Source organism: Meles meles, chromosome 1, assembly GCF_922984935.1.
Source record: "Meles meles chromosome 1, mMelMel3.1 paternal haplotype, whole genome shotgun sequence".
Taxonomy (NCBI): Eukaryota; Metazoa; Chordata; class Mammalia; order Carnivora; family Mustelidae; genus Meles; species Meles meles.
In genome coordinates this window covers 42,468,527-42,485,970 of record NC_060066.1, presented here as the reverse complement: position 1 = coordinate 42,485,970, position 17,444 = coordinate 42,468,527, and the positions used below count along the sequence as shown (strand labels likewise).

General features: G+C 37.2%; 1 protein-coding gene across 1 annotated transcript in view; it reads right to left on the bottom strand.

The window, feature by feature from the left end:
- Positions 1-8,681: 8,681 nt before the first annotated feature.
- Positions 8,682-17,444, bottom strand: part of VIRMA (vir like m6A methyltransferase associated) — a 60,492-nt gene continuing 51,729 nt past the window's right edge. Inside the window, exons 18-24 of the mRNA XM_046009372.1 lie at positions 16,287-16,439; positions 15,637-15,797; positions 14,991-15,087; positions 12,553-12,719; positions 11,759-12,090; positions 10,139-10,282; positions 8,682-9,029 (exon numbers count right to left, since the gene is read on the bottom strand). Of these exons, the coding sequence (XP_045865328.1) occupies positions 8,875-9,029; positions 10,139-10,282; positions 11,759-12,090; positions 12,553-12,719; positions 14,991-15,087; positions 15,637-15,797; positions 16,287-16,439 (1,209 nt within the window). The 3' untranslated portion in view covers positions 8,682-8,874. The remainder of the gene's footprint in view (positions 9,030-10,138; positions 10,283-11,758; positions 12,091-12,552; positions 12,720-14,990; positions 15,088-15,636; positions 15,798-16,286; positions 16,440-17,444) is intronic.

The window sequence follows — 17,444 nt, the reverse complement described above, 5'->3', positions numbered from 1 at the left end:
TAGCTCAGATGGTTAAGCATCTGCCTTTAGCTCAGATCATGATCTCAGGGTCCTGGGGTGGAGCGCCAGCTACATGCTCAGCAGGGAACCTGACACTCCCTCTCCATGTGCTCCTCCCCTCCTCCTTCTTGTAAATAAATAAAATCTTTAAAATATTTTAAAAATAGGGGCGCCTGGGTGGCTCAGTGGATTAAACCGCTGCCTTCGGCTCAGGTCATGATCTCAGGGTCCTGGGATCAAGCCCCGCATCGGGCTCTCTGCTCCACGGGGAGCCTGCTTCCTCCTCTCTCTCTGCCTGCCTCTCTGCCTACTTGTGATCTCTCTCTCTGTCAAATAAATAAATAAAATCTTAAAAAAAAATTTTAAAAATAATGCAATCTTTAAAAAAACAGATTAGGGGGTGCCTGGGTGGCTCAGTTGGTTGGGCGACTGCCTTCTGCTCAGGTCATGATCCTGGAGTCCCGGGATCGAGTCCCACATCGGGCTCCCAGCTCCACGGGGAGTCTGCTTCTCCTTCTGACCTTCTCCTTGTTCATACTCTCTCTCACTGTCTCTCTCTCAAATAAATAAATAAAATGCTAAAAAAAAAAAAACAACAACAGATTAGGGGTGTCTGGATGGCTCAGTGGGTTAAAGACTCTGCCTTCAGCTAAGGTCATGATCTCAGGGTCCTGGGATTGAGCCCCGCATCAGGCTCTCTGCTTAGCAGGGAGCCTGCTTCCCCCTCCCTCTCTTATTGCCTCTCTGCTTACTTGTGATCTCTCCCTCTGTGTCAAATAAATAAAATCTTTTACATAACTAACTAACTAAATAAATAAAAACAGATTAGTAGATCCCTGCACTACCTCAAATAAATAAATAAAATCTTATTTAAAAAAATTAGTAGGTCCCTGGAATCTGTACTTTTAATGACCTTCCCAAATGACTCCTAAATTTAAAAACCACTGATACACATCAGTGGGTCTCAAACTGTAAGGTGCATCAAATTTTAGCAGAATCACATGCAGGGCTTATTAAAGCACACATTTCTGGGCCCCGGTTCCAGTGTCTTAGGTGTGGATGGTGCCTGAGAATACACATTTCTAACAAATTCCCAGGTGATGCTGAGCTGCTGGTCTGAGGACCACTCTGAAAACCACTGATTTAGATCTTTGCTGTAATTGCTTATTTGCTCTTTGCTCTTTCCGCTCAGGCTCTTCCCTCTCTAATCCATCCTTGCTGCACCAGAGGACCTGTCCTTGATTATGATTAATTTATGGAAAACACCTCTCACAGTCACTGGTCACTGTCACTGATCAATAGTAGATGCTTATAAAGGTGTGCCAAATTTGAAAATGCCGTTCATATTAACAACAAAAATATTTTATTCTTATGGCTGAGCATAGCAAATAATAAGTCCTTCTGTAATTTAGCCCCAATCTCCAAATACGCCTTCCCTCCACGTCCTCTACCCCCCATCCCTGCATCCTATATTGGCCAAAGTAAACTACTCACACTATTCCCTGCACATTCATATCATCTAGCACCTCCTTATACGTAAAAATTATTACAACATCCCCCTAAGTATCCCAGGAATTATTAGAAACTGGACTATCTTCACTTAGAATCTATGTTATAAGACCATTATAAAAGTGTCCCCAAACATAAAATCTATTTAAAATCCATATCAAAATGCTTTAGTAGAACTGGGTATTTAACCTACAGATACAAATGTAGTGATCTGAAGGGGCACGTGTGCCCAAATGTTTATAGCAGCAATGTCCACAATAGCCAAACATATGGAAAGAACCTACATGTCCATCAACAGATGAATGGATAAAGAAGATGTGGGGTACACACACACACACACACACACACACACACACACACACAATGGAATACTATGCAGCCATCAAAAGAAATGAAATCTTGCCATTTGCGACAATGTGGATGGAACTAGAGGGTATTATGCTTAGCGAAATAAATCAATCAGAGAAAGACAACTCTCATATGATCTCCCTGATATGAGGAAGTGGAGATGCAACGTGGGGAGTTTGAGGGGTAGGAAAAGAATAAATGAAACAAGATGGGATCGGGAGGGAGAAAAACCATAAGAGACTCTTAATCTCACAAAACAAACTGAGGGGGACCTGGGGGAAGAGAGTAGGGAGGGGGGGGTAGGGTTATGGACATTGGGGAGGGTATGTGCTATGGTGAGTGCTGTGAAGTGTGTAAACCTGGTGATTCACAAACCTGTACCCCTGGGGCTAATAATACATTGTATGTTTATTAAAAAATTTAAAAAGTTAAAAATAGTAAAAACGCTTTAGCAGAGCTACAAATTGGTATAACTCTATTCCCATAACTTCCTCATTATTTCTCTAGCAGGCACTAATTTCTAGGACTTCAGAAATAACAAGTATGTCATATTTAGCATATTTTTTTCCAGGCAGTAGAGGTTCTCATTTAAAATGATATTGCTGGGGCACCTGGGCGGCTCAGTGGGTTAAAGCCTCTGCCTTCAGCTCAGGTCATGATTCCAGGGTCCTGGGATCGAGCCCCATGTCGGGCTCTCTGCTCCGTGGGGAGCCTGCTTTCCCTCCCCTCTCTCTCTGCCTCCTTGTGATCTCTGTCAAATAAATAAATTCTAAAAAAAAAAAAAATGATATTGCTTACACACTGAAAAAGAAAAAAAATCAAATACATACTTTATTTAATCTTCAAAACCTAGTGAGGTAGATAAAGGCAGATAGATTTAGGACCAGAGGTTAAAGTTTATTAAAGTTGCACAGCTAGTAGATAATAAAGCTGGTTCTCAAACCCAGGCTTTCTGGTGCCAAAGAACTCTAGCATTTAGCATCATGTTCTACTACAGATTTACTTGGTAAATTTATCATCTCAAATCAAAGTAAGTTTTTATAGTAATCCAGTTCCAATTTCTAAAATAAGAGTTATCAGACTCTTCAGGATGGAACCCTCTGGCTATATTTTGCCCTGAGCTTGCATTTGGCTCAGATAATGTTATTAATTGCCACGTGTGAAAACTGTTTACACAATAATCCAGATTTCTGGCTTCTCTTTAAAAGAATCAGAAGCACATCCATTAGCATAGCTACTATCAAAAATAATTCTTAAAAAACACAGAAAATAACAAGAGTTGGTGGGGATTGTGGAGGAACTGGAATGCTTACTGATAGAAATGGAAAATTGTGCAGGCACCACGCAAAACAGTACGGCAGTTCCTAAGAAAATTTAAAAGGGAATTATCATATGATCCAGCAATCCTACTTCCATGGATATATCCAAACAAATTGAAAGTAGGGTCTTACGCAGACATTTGTACACCCATGTTCTTAGCAGCATTATTCATAAGTCAAAAAGTAGAAGCAACTCAAGTATCCATTGACAGATGAACCAAAAAAAAAAAAAATGTATATACACACAATGGAATATCATTCAGCCTCTAAAAGGAAGAAAATTTTGACATACTACAAGATGGATTTCAGGGTATTATACTAAGTGAAATAAGCCAGTGACAAAAGATAAATACCACTGAGATGATTATCTAGTCAAATTCATAGAGACAGAAAGTAGAATGGTGGTTTCCAGGGGCTGGAAGAGTGGACTGAGTTAAATGGTATATATAGTTTCAGATTTAGATTTGCAAGCTGCAAAAGTCCTGGATATTGGTTATACAACATAAATATACTTAACACTACTGAACTGTATACTAAAAACCAGCTAAGATGGTAAATTGTGTTTGACCACAAATAATATTTTTAAATTATAACATAAAATTTAAAACATTTTTTTTTAAGAAGTCAGAAGATGTATCAGCATTGGACCTACTTTCCTATAACACTGCAGGTAGTCTCCAGGGCCACCTGGTTCAACTCTCCCAATTTTCTCCATGGTACGGAGGCCAAAATGCCAGCTGACAACTCCTCCAGTTTTCACTGTCTGTTCTTCAGCTGGTTCTCACATTTCTGTTACATCCCAGCCACTGCTAGTAGTTGAGTTTCATCCTTTCCTCTAGCTTGTGAATCTACAGGACGCTTATAAAATCTTGCTAATTCCTAATCTATCCTATGAATTTAAAAATAAAAATCACATTTTTTCACCTTAACTACTCTTTATACAAAAACAATTCCAAAGATGTTATAGTCTAACATACAATTCTAATGTCAAGTCTTTCTTTTTTTATTTAGCTATTATAAAAAATAGTTACTTTTGGGGCGCCTGGGTGGCTCAGTGGATTGGGCCGCTGCCTTCGGCTCGGGTCGTGATCTCGGGGTCCTGGGATAGAGCCCCGCATCGGGCTCTCTGCTCCGCGGGGAGCCTGCTTCCTCCTCTCTCTCTGTCTGCCTCTCTGCCTACTTGTGATCTCTCTCTCTGTCAAATAAATAAATAAAATCTTTAAAAAAAAAATAGTTACTTTTAAAATCCAGGTTTAAATGCACTGATTGGATTATTCAAAAACTCCTGAGTTGTTCTATGTTTATAAACTCACCCGTTAACTTTACTTTAAAAAATTTTGTTTATATGTGTGCTTCCTCCATTAGGTTGTGATCTTCTGGAAGGCAGAAAATAGACCTTATTCATCCTTATATTCCCTAGGCTGTCCTAGGATGTATGGAACATAATAGATACTCAGGAGACACCCTCATTCCTACATTCTCAATCAGCAGGGTTTTGTTTTTGTTTTTAAGATTTTATTTATTTGTCAGAGAGAGAGAAAGAGAAAGAGCAGAGGCAGGCAGAGGTAGAGGAAGAAGCAGGCTTCCAGCTGAGCAATTAAGGGGGTGCCTGGCAGGCTCAGTTAGTAAAGCATGCAATTCTTGATCTTGGAGTAGTAGGTTTGAACCCCAAAAAGTTGGAACCAAAAATACACCAGTCCCCTGATGTGGGACTCGATCCCAGGACCGGGGGATCATGACCTAAGCCTAAGCAGATGCTTAACTGACTGAGCCACCCAGGTATCCCAGGTTTTTGTTATTTTTATATAAAGCAGTAAGACTAAACTAATGGGACTTGCTACTTACCGTTTCACATATGGATTACTACCACATTATTTTTAAAGAAGTACAGCCATATTTCAGAGCATTTCCTTTTTTTTTTTCTTTTTGTTAGTAATCTCTACACTCACATGGAGCTCAAACACATGACCCAAGATCAAGAATCACATGCTCTTCTAAGGCAGCCACGTGCCTTCCCTTTTTTCTTATTTTTTTTTTAAAGATTTTATTTATTTATTTGACAGACAGAGATCACAAGTAGGCAGAGAGGCAGGTGGGGCAGGGGGCAGGGGAAGCAGGCTCCCTGCTGAGCAGAGAGCAAAGGGCAGAGAGCCCTTTTTTTCTTATTTTTAAAAAATATTTTAAGCAGGGGCACCTGGGTGGCTCAGTAGGTTAAAGCCTCTGCCTTTGGCTCAGGTCATGATCCCAGGGTCCTGGGATCCAGCCCCGCAACGGGCTCTCGTCTCAGCAGGGAACCTGCATACCCCTCCCCTCTCTCTCTGCCTGCCTCTCTGCCTACTTGTGATCTCTGTCTGTCAAATAAATAAGTAAAATCTTTAAAAAATATATATTTTAAGCAATCTCTACACGCAACATGGGACTCAAACTCACAAACCTGTGATCAAGAGCCGTATGCTCTACTGACTGAACAGGCCAGGCACTCCTCTTTTTTCTTATTCTTTTTAAAAGATTTTTATTTATTTATTTGAGAGAGAGAGAAAACGCAAGTGGGGTGGAGGGGCAGAGGGAGAGGGAGAAGCAGACTCCCTGCTGAACAGGAAGACCAAAGCAAGCCTCGATCCGAGGACCCTGAGATCATGACCTGAGCCAAAAGCAGATACTTATTTTTAAGAAATACGAATCATTCTATCAATGATTTAACTCATTAACTCAATAACTTCTTGTATTATATATTAAATAGAATAAGTTTTATACCCAAAGGTATTCTCCATTTTCATTAATTTCTAAATACCACTCAAAACTTTTCCTGAAGTATCTTATGTAAAACAAAGTAGTTTTGCAAATAACACATATATCCATTCTACCAAAGTACATTTAAATTGATCTTCTAATATTTATTTTTGAAGGTATGTGGTATTCCATACAGATCTAAATATGTATGCCAGCAACCATCCCCACGTTACCTATCTGGCTCACTTCTCAAATGAAGAAACAGAGTGTTAAGGCTTTGGAATTCCATTTCTATATGATAAATTAATTTCCATCTTTAATTTCATTCAACTTAAAAAGTAGCTTCATCCCTCTCCAAGACATAAAAAAAGAGGTAAAGAATTGGGAGCTAGTCATCCTGGTTTTAAATTCTGTTTCTATCACTTTTGAGTCAAGCTCTCAGCTTTCTCCATCTATAAAATTATAGTACACCTCCTTTGTTAGATTGTTATAAAGACTATGTGATATATGCATGAAAGGGATAGTCAACATGTTTATCTAAGACTTTTTTTTTTTAAAGATTTTATTTATTTATTTGACAGAGAGATCACAAGTAGGCAGAGAGGCAGGCAGAGAGAGAGGAGGAAGCAGGCTCCCTGTGGAGCAGAGAGCCCGATGCGGGGCTCGATCCCAGGACCCTGAGACCATGACCTGAGCCGAAGGCAGCGGCTTAATCCACTGAGCCACCCAGGCGCCCCTATCTAAGACTCTTAATTACGGGGCACATTGGTAGCTCAGTCGTTTGAGTGTCTATTCTCAGCTTGGGTCATGATCTTGGGGTCCTGGTATGGAGCCCTGCATAGCGCTCCCTGCTCAGCGGGGAATCTGCTTCTCCCTCTCCTTCTGTTCCCCCCCTTCACCCCTGGCTCCCAGTTATGCTCTCTCAGATAAATAAAATCTTTGGAAAACAAAAAACATAAAAAACTTAATTACTCAGAACATTTTAAACTTGCCTGTATTAATTTGCATTTGTTAATAAATTATTACTTTGGCTGGCCTGAATTATTGGGCATTAACATAAGGCAGAGTAAAAACAGGGCACTTGGGTGGCTCTGCCTTCAACTCAGATCATGATTCTGGGATCCTGGAATCAAGTCCTGCATCGGGCTCCCTGCTCTGCGGGAAATCTGCTTCTTCCTCTGCACCTCTCCCTGCTTGTGTGCTCTTTCTCAAATAAATAAATAAAGTATTAAAAAAACAAACAAACAGTAGAGGGGCACCTGGCTGGCTCAGTCATTAAACATCTGCCTTGGGCTCAGGTCATGATCCCAGGGTTCTGGGATCAAGTCCCACATCAGGCTTCCTGCTGAGCAGGGAGCCTGCTCCTCCTTCTCCCTCTGCTGCTCCCCCCATCTTATACTTTCTCTCGATCTCAAAAAAATAAATAAAATTTTAAAACAACAACAAAACAGTAGAAACAACTCTTAGATTATATTCAACTTAAAGCTAAAAAAACCAAGTTAATTATGCATCTATATTTATATATCCATGTTATTATTTAATGCAGTTACTTTATTTAAAAAATGCAATTACTTTTAAAAACAACTATTTTTCCATGTATTTATGTCAGACATTAGGAACGAATTTCGAATTTTATCTAATGTGGAAAATACATCTTCAGAGAGAATGAACTCATTAGGTTTCAGGATTGAAAGAGTTTTAGGTTATCTTGGATTTTTTTGAGGCCATTACTTATGAAAAGATTTCCATTACCTTTCGCTTAAATCTTTAAAGCTGAGCTTTCCTTTTTTTTCTGAGCTTTTATTTTCCAAACAAACATACTTTGTACTCTCACAAATAGTCTGGCAAACAGTGATAAAGGGATGGCATGAGATTCATACACTCCTTTGTTGTTTCAGAACTCTATTTTTTGCCACTTATATAGGCTAAGTGTGTTAAGATAGCTCTTGGGGAAAATATAGCTATTTTCTCAAAGTTATAAACTTCATTTCTGTACATTAAGTCCAGATTTTATTAGATGTTTCTGATTCTCAAAAGACCATTATTAGACTATGTCTCACTTAGGTTTTATAAAATAGCATAATAAAATAGCATAAGTAGGTATAAAGCTGAAACACAGAGAACATACATCTTTCTTTCTCCCCCCCCCCATACATCTTTCTTTCAAATGTCAAGAAGAGTGTCATGCTTCTTTCAGTACAGCCAAAAGATTTCTAAAACTGTACACCAGGGCACCCTAGTAAATTAATATAGATGCCACACGATTTTAAGTTTTTAAGAGAAACATATCTGTTAGACATAACACAAACTACTAGCTCAAGATACTTTATATTTTCAATATTTTTCCATGACAGTATATCTTTGCAAGACCAGGTTTTTAATAGTTGTGATAAAAAGTACTATGTGAACAGCATAGTGGAAGAGAAAATGATACTGATAGTGTCCAAACTTATTCCAAGGTTTGAGAAGTTGGCAGTGTTCAGTTACTCATGGTTATGACAGAAATTGTTATTAAGTTGTTTGAGCCCAACTGTTAATAAACTTGCCTTAGGTGTGCTGTGAAAAACTTACTGTGAAAGTTTTTCTGTGAAAAACTGTGAAACTGTGAAAAAGTTACTGAAACACTAAAGGGCACCATGAGCTGAGAAAATTATTGGGGGCATGTGTGGCATAGGCAAAAATACACTAAAACCAAAGTCACTTCATTGTTCATTTTCTACCTAAGAAATTCTGTAAACAGTTATATATGAAAGAGAAAAAAAATATATACAAACATACATACAAAGTTTGCATTTTTATTGAAATCTTGTGTTAGGTATCAAACAAAATCTGCTTTCTTCAGATAAAAATATTCTCTCAGATGTCTCCGGATAACTGCTAAGTCTAAGTTGGTCCTTTAATGTCTTATTTAACTTTTATCGTCCTCGTGAAATGTTCATATACACTCAGGATGTTCCCAAAAGAAATTTTATCGTGTAAAGGATCGTACATGACGACCTCTACCACTGCCTCCACTAACAAACTTTCCTCTTGAGCCTCCACTGCCGCTATTTGCACTTGCCCAGGAAGGTCCAAGACCCCCACGACCTCTGGAAGCACGGTCACGAGGACTTGGGCGGTAGCCTATAAAAGAAAAAATATAATTTTTAGTCATAACATCCTTTCCTTTCCCACTATAGAAATAGTAATCTATAAAACTGAACTCAAATTAAGACAGAAATTACTGGTTGCCCCTTGAAAATCCGTGTGCTGGTTCTATGAATGTGGTGAAGATTGCTGAACTGTCCACTTTAAATAGGTAAATTGTATGATATGTGAGAACTGTATCTCAAATAAAGCTGTTATAAAAAAGAAAGTGCTGGGGCGCCTGGGTGGCTCAGTGGGTTAAAGCCGCTGCCTTCGGCTCGGGTCGTGATCCCAGGGTCCTGGGATCGAGCCCCACATAGGGCTCTCTGCTCAGCAGGGAGCCTGCTTCCTCCTCTCTCTCTGCCTGCCTCTCTGCCTAGTTGTGATTTCTCTCTGTCAAATAAATAAAATATTAAAAAAAAAAAAAAAGAAAAAAAAAAGAAAGTGCTTTGGAGCCAAAAGCTACTTCTGATCACAAGAGTTCTCGACTTGATATAGTAGTGTTTTAGGAAAAACAGGTTACATGCTTACACACACAAGACAATATTGTAAATAAAAACAGAATATACCATATGAAGGTACCTCTATTATTAAAATACGTTGGTCAAAAAAGTACCTCAAGGATTGGCTTTCACTATTGAAATATAAAAACAGAGAATGGGATGCCTGGATGGTTCAGTCAGTTAAGTGTCCAACTCTTAAATCTCAGCTCAGGTCATTATCTCACAGTTGTGAGATCAAGTCCTGTGTTGGGCTCCAGGTTCAGTATGGAGTCAGCTTGAGATTCTCTCTCCCTTTCCCTCTGCCCCTCCTGCTCATGCTTTCTCTCAAAGGAATAAATAAATAAAATCTTTTAGATTACAAAGAACAGAGCACATAACTATGAAAGTGCTCAGATTATACGTAGTTCAGAATCCAATGTTGATTATTCCTATAGGAAATACACATTGGGCATTCATTTGCAGATACAAAATTAAATTCCCTTTAGAATAATAAGTCTATATTTGAAAATATTTTCTCCCAGAATGACAGTATATGACATCCAACAATTTGAAAAGGATTCACCTCTCTCTCTCTCAGCAATATCAACTAGGAAGGATGTATACCTGTAGAACTAAGCGGCCGTAATGGTGGAAGAGGGCCCCTGTTAAAGTTGCTCTGGCCACCTCGACTTTCATTGTAAGTTCCTCGAGGAGTATTCTGAGCACTCCAACTGGAGCCTCTTGTTCCCTCCCGACGACTGTAGTTTCCTAAACACAGATAACACAATCAAGATCTACTACTTCAGTTGTATTACCGAAAATTCAACACTGGGGGCACCTGGGTGACTCAGCTGTTAAGCATGGGCCTTTGGTTCAGGTCATGATCCTGGGATCCTGGGATGGAGTCCCATGTATAACTTAAAGTATAACTTATACAAGTATACTCAGAGAGTTTCTAAAAGTTTGAAGCATTTTTAAACAAGAATAATGCTTAACAGGGGCACCTGAGCAACTCAGTTGTTAATCATCTGCCTTCGGCTCAGGTCATGATCCCAGGGTCCTGGGATTTAGCCATGTGTCGGGCTCCATACTCAGCGGGAAGCCTGCCTCTCCCTTTCCCACCACCCTTGCTTGTGTTCCCTTTCTCACTGTGTCTCTCTCTGTCAAATAAATAAATAAAATCTTAAAAAATGTTTAATAAATCACAGAAGCAAAAAACGTCATACAATAACTAAAAGCAGCCACCTTTAACAATCAGTAAAACAAAAAAAACAAACAACAACAACAACAAAAAAACAATCAGTAAAACAAGTTTTGTGGGGGTTTTTTTGGTTAAATTCCGTAACTGTAGCTTTAAAAAGAGGTAAGATTTGTGTTTAAATCTCTGCTGTGCAGTGGTCTCCCTCGGTCCCATACTGAAGGATGGCTTTTTGAAGTAAGTATGACACAGGTGTACAACGTTGGAAACGGAATTCAGTAACAGATAAAATCTTGAAGCAATTTAAAGGAGATTAAATGAGGGTGCCTGGCTGGCTCAGTTAGTAAAGCGTGCAACTCTTGATCTTGAAGTAGTGGGTTTGAACCCCATGCTGGGTGCAGAGAGTACTTAAAAATAAAATTAAGGGGGAAAAAGGATTAAATATAACATCAAGAAGCAAGTAGGTAAGAGACTCAATGGTGAACTACACAAAAGAATCCTAAGAGGGGTGCCTGAGTGGCTCAGTTGGTTAAGAGGCTGCCTTCAGCTCAGCTTCAATCCCAGATCCTGGGATTGAGCCCATGTTGGGCCCCCTGTTCAGCAGGGAGCCTGCTTCTCCCTTTCCCCACTGTTCGTGCTCCTGCTCTCTCTCCCTCAAGTGAGTAAAGAAACTCTTCAAAAAAAAAAAAAAAAAAAGAATCCTAAAGAAACTGGTTGGTAAGTATATAACTTACAGATACTATTCAGAATGTACAGATACTTCTCAAAGAGAATAAATACAATTCCCAATGTGAAAGGGAACATAATTAGCCAAGTGACTTCTTTTAAACTTATCACTAACAGGCAATTAATTAAACATTAACTTAAAAAGATTTTTTCTATCCAAAAAGTACTCTGCAAATAGTTAACCACTAGTATGAGGTAGTAGCTTAATTGTAGTAAGTGAAAAATACTTCATCGGAATTATTTACATCTAAATCACTTCTATTCAATACTCTAATGTGCCAATACTCTAACCCATTAGAAAAGAGATGCTAAAAAGTCACCTTTTGAAGCAGGTGGTGTGAAAAACCTATTCTGACTATGAAAAGCACCCCGTCCTCCTCGATTGCCTGAAAATCCACCACGAGAAGAAATCTTCTGTGACACTTTGAGTGGCCGTTTGGGTGGGGGTATTCCATCTTGAGGGACCACTTCTTTACTCTCAGCCGCAACAAAGTCATCCACGTGCATAGATGGTGGTCTGCTTGTGTTCTGTTTTCTCTGACGAAAAATATCATGGGGTCGTATACCCTGTCCAAATCCTCCCCTGCCCCTTCCTCTTGGTGGCGGCACAACATGGGCTCGTTTGGCAGGTTCAATGTATTCAGATTTCCCACTATTAAAACAAAAACACTCCATGAAAACTTTTTCTTTTTTTTCATATTTCCAGTGAATATATAAGTTAAAGTTTACAATACTGAAAAACTCCATTTCAATTATTTCTTCATTCAGTTGTGTTAATGTTGCAAATATCTCTTACTCTCCAGGGATACACAACAAAACTAGCTAAGAATGGTACTCATATTCTATAGCTATGATTAACCATTATTTAAAATAATACAGCTCATCACTTGTTAAAACCTTCCAAAGTCTCATGAAGTAGAACAAGGTGACAAATGTACTGGGTATATCCTGATCAAAGTATTATCTTTAAAAAAAGAAATTCCAAATAATATTTATGACTCATGTATTATATCACCTTCCTTTTTTCTCTATAGTTATGTGGCTATCTTAAAGTACATAACAATAAATAAGCTTCCATGACCACAATCAAGATCTTCAGTATAATAAATTTTACCTTGAAGTTATAAAGGTCTCATGCTTGTGCTTCCCAAGTTTGAATCCTTTAGTAGTCTTAGTTCTCCCTGGAGATGATGGTTCTGACAAGAACGAGCGCTCTAATTCTGAATGCAAGTCAAAGTCACTACAGCATTTTTCAGAGAGCTCGATTAAGTCAACCTTCACCTGCAGTCATGAAAATTAAACAAAATGAGAAATACATCTTAAATTATTACTGTAACATTCTATTATAAAAATTCATATTTCCTATAGATCATATTTAACTCTCATAATAAATAAATTATAGGCCTGCTCCTTTCCCTCATCCTTTCTTTTTTTTTTAAGATTTTATTTTTAAGTAATCTTTACATCCAACATGCATGCTCCACCAACTAAGCCAGTCAGGCATCCCTTTCCTTCATCTTTTCAAAAAGCAACATCATTGGTAGTTAAAGAAAAAAATCTTAGGAATTCAGATGCATTTTGGGGTGGGGTGGGGTGGCATTTCTCCCCAAAGAAGGGCTGTCTGCTGTCTGACAGGAACTCAGGATTTATCTATATAAATTAACAAAGTAGCATCTCCAAAACTCTTCCAAAACAATCTGAAAATAACATACTTTATAAGACTTGTATAGTCACAGTATCTGTAATAAAAGGATTCTGTGCCACAGTTCTCAAAGTTCCCTGCATTAGGTGAGGGTCTAACCTAAGTTTACTTCCAGAGAAATAAAAATTATGTTTACTTAAGTTTTTTTCAAATTTAGCAAACCCAAGACCCCAAATTTTCCAAACCATGTAAAGTTATAATCTTCATTGCAAGATAGTTGTGTTTCAACATAAAAGTTATGAAACAACAACTTCTTTTTTTTTTTAAGATTATTTATTTATTTATTTGACAGACAGAGATTTCAAGTAGAGAGGCAGGTAGAGAGAGGAAGGGAAGCAGGCTCCCTGCTGAGCAGAGAGCCCGATGTGGGGCTCGATCCCAGGACCCTGGGATCATGACCTGAGCTGAAGGCAGAGGCTTTAACCTACTGAACCACCGAGGGACCCCCAAAACAACAACTTCTAACCCAAATATTTTAGATCTGTGATACTAAATATGGTAGCCACTAACCACATGTGCCTATTTAAATTTAAATTAATTAAAATTAAATCAAAAATAAAATTCAGTTTCTTAGTTATATCAACAACATTTCATTACTCAACAGTCACTTAAGATTAATGGCTACTGTACTGGACAGCGCAGGTTATTGAATATTTCTGTTACTGCATAAAGTTCTATTGGACAGAGCAGTCCTAAAAAAATCATTAAACAATTTACACTAAAAGAGAAATTAAGTTTTGTTTTTAAATTTTTAAGTAAGCTCTACTCCCAACATGGGGTAGGAACTCATGACCCCAAGATCAAGAGCCATGCTGGAGGTGCCTGGGTGGCTCAGTTGGTTAAGTCCAACTTTTGATTTCAGCTCAGATTATGATTATGAATCTCAGAGTCCTGGGATTGAGCCTTGTGTCAGGCTTCCCTGCTCATTGGGGACTCTGCTTCTCCCTCTGCCACTCCCCCTGCTTGTTTCTCTTATTCACCCTCTCTCAAAAAATAAATAAAAATTTTAAAAAAAGAAAAAAAAAAGTCATTACATTCTACTGACTATGCCATACAGGCACCCCAAGAGAAATTCTTTAATGCAATTTAAATAAAATTTTATGCAATATTTTTTAAAAAGGGAAAGGAGCCTTCAATATATTATATATATATATATATAAAGGTAAATATACCTTAAACGTAAAGTAAACAATTATTTTGGTCTCATATGCAATGAGACACGATAAATACTAATACTCTTTGGACCAGAGAATATCCAAATATATTTATTGTTTTGATCAAGAAAAAAATACATGGTACAGTAATATGTAACAAATCATCCTCCCTAATACAACTCTGAGAAGCATAAATCACAGTGCTTTAAATTTTAAATGTTTATTTATACTCTTACCTGTTCATAGCATTATGTTCAAGAATATGAATTCCCATTTGTACCTATATTATTTTAATAAGCAAATTCTTTACATTTCCCCCAAATTAAGAGCCAACTGCCAAAATACTACTCCTCTCCTTAAACCCCAAAACAGGAGAGAACTGTAACTTTGTAGGATACTTTTCTCTATTTTATACCCTAAAAATACAAGAAAAATGCTTCAGGGTACTTTAGCAAAAACATACTTTTTGCGTTAAAAAAATCTCATTTTAAAATATACAATCACTAACTAGAAAGAACTGAGTGTTCTGGATATTTATCTGGATATTATTTTTGTATAAAATAATGCAGTACTTGTCCTCACATGGGCTTTTAACAGCCATACACTATCTAACTTGTTTTAGTGCTAACGATACACACAAAATGAAAAAATACACAATAACTTTTTTCTAATATTTAGTAATAAAATTACTCATACCAAATCCAGATCTGTATCAATCTCTTCAGCCTGAAATGGAGTGAACCACATGGATTTCAACTGATCATCCATGACATCAGCTAGCACATATGCAGTCCTAGAACAAGAGAGGTATTTGGTAAAAACATAGAATTCCAAAATCAAATATTTTAGCTTACCTTCTAAGCAAAATCTGTGGAAAGTACAATTAAAAATGGTACCCTCAAAACTATTAGTAAAATAAGTACTTAAAAACCAAGTTTATTATACTGTACCAACACATACAAAAACTGTATTTAATTTTTCTAAATAATTCCATCAAACTGAATAGTCATTATGCTTCAAAAGTACAGTGCTCCCAAGATCAAGAGGCATATAACCTCTAGAACAGGGATCAGTAAACTATGGCCCCCATTCTGCAAACCTGCTTGTACATGGCCGATAAGCTAGAAATGCTCTATTTTTTAAAGTTTTTAAGTTTTTAAAAAAGCCATAAGAAACAAACAAGATGCTACAGAAGAATATGCAACAGAAGCCAAATGTCACCTACAAACCCTAGAATTTTTACTCTCTGGTCCTTTACAGAAAAACAGTTTGCTGGCCCTCTTTAGATCCCAGTCATTAAATAGACATTATCTACTTAACCAGAAAACACTGTTTATTTTACCTATTGTTAAACAGATTCTGGAGAGATTCTGGAGCTGAAAGTACTGGTTCTACATCCTGGTCACCAAGGGGTAAAGGATCGCCAGATGACTCCAGCATCTGCTTAAGTCCAACTACGTTGTCCAACAAAGAATCCAGATTGTCATCATCTTTTGAATGTTCCTAGATAGAGACAAAACCAGAATAAGATGATGCAAGTAAAACTTGAACATTTATGCCCATAATCTACTGATTCTTTAGTAGAAAATGTTATAATATTTTTTGATTATTAAGAAATTTGGAACACCATCAAAAACTTATCAACTTAATATTAAACATGTTCAAATAAAACAAACATGAAAAACACTTGTCCTTTTATTTCTGAAGAAGGGAAGCAGGGGGCACCCTGCATTCAAACAATAGATAATTCAAAAACTATTGCCCTCTTCCTTAAGATTCATATTAGTATGGAGAATTTCACCCCAATTATTAATTCAAAGAGTATTTCAAACTTTTTAAGTACCGACTGAGGGTTCACTATTTAAAAAGGCCACTATGAAAAACTTGTACTAGTCAAAAAGAGAAGAAAAATTTATCTTGGGAATGAACTGTTTTTATCTTGTTTCTATTTTCTTCTTCTTCTTTTTTTTTTTTTTTTTTTTTTTTTTTTACCAAAACAAGCTTCTCTAGTTCAAGGAACAAATTTTCTGGACTTTCTTCTTTGCTTTGTAGAAGCTGTTTTAACTCTGCAGCATTAATACTCATTGTCCGTGATGGATGAGCTCCCTCTACTTCCATGAGACCACTATCATCTCCACAACATCCCTGTAAATGTCACACACAAGTTAAATTTGAGAGCAGAGAAATTTGCAAAGATGCTTCCAAACTTATTCAGATACTTAAGCCATTTGCTGCAATATTCCCCTCAATATTTTGGTTTTTACATTAGTACAAATGGCTAGTTTTAAGAAAGCAGCTCAAGGCTAAAATACATCTCTTTGAGTAAGACTCAAAAAATAAACAGGTAAACACACATACTCAATTTACTAGCAGCAGATTTCCCAACAAAAACATCCAGTGCAAATACAATGGCACTTGCAGGACATGTAATATATTGACTGATACTCAATAAAATGGCTACTATAATAAAGAAATGATGGAACCTAAATTTATCTTTCTGGGGTTAAGACAAACAACTAAAGAAAACAGTAACTACCATATTTAAGGCTATATGCTGTCATGAAAAAAGTTAGTATTTCTTACTTCAAAAAGTAAACAATATAATATAATGAGTTTTGGCATGACAATAATTTAATATTAGAAAATTCATTCAGCAAACCAAGTCTTGGTTCATGAAAATAAATCTATCCACATTGTCACATATGCTAGAACACTTAAGTAGTTCCAAATCTTTACAACACAATCTTATTTTATCATTTTTATTTAGGTCTAATTAACACACAGTATTATATTAGTTTCAGTATATAACAGTGAACCAATATTTGTATACATTGAGAACTAATTACTACAATAAGTCTAGTTACCGTCTGTCACCATACAAAGTTAATACAACATTACTGAATATATTCCCCACCCACTGCCCATTTTATTTTTTTAATTTTTTAAGTTTATTTTTTAGTAAGTTCTACACGTACAGCTTGAATTCACGACCCCAAGATCAAGCACTGCATGCACTTCCAGCTGAGCCAGCCAAGCGCCCCATATTAAATGGCTCAAAATGAATATGGTCTCTTAGAGGAGGCTATATACACATATCTAGATGCAGGATTTAGTATTTTTAAATAGGCATTAACAATAAAAATTTTCTTT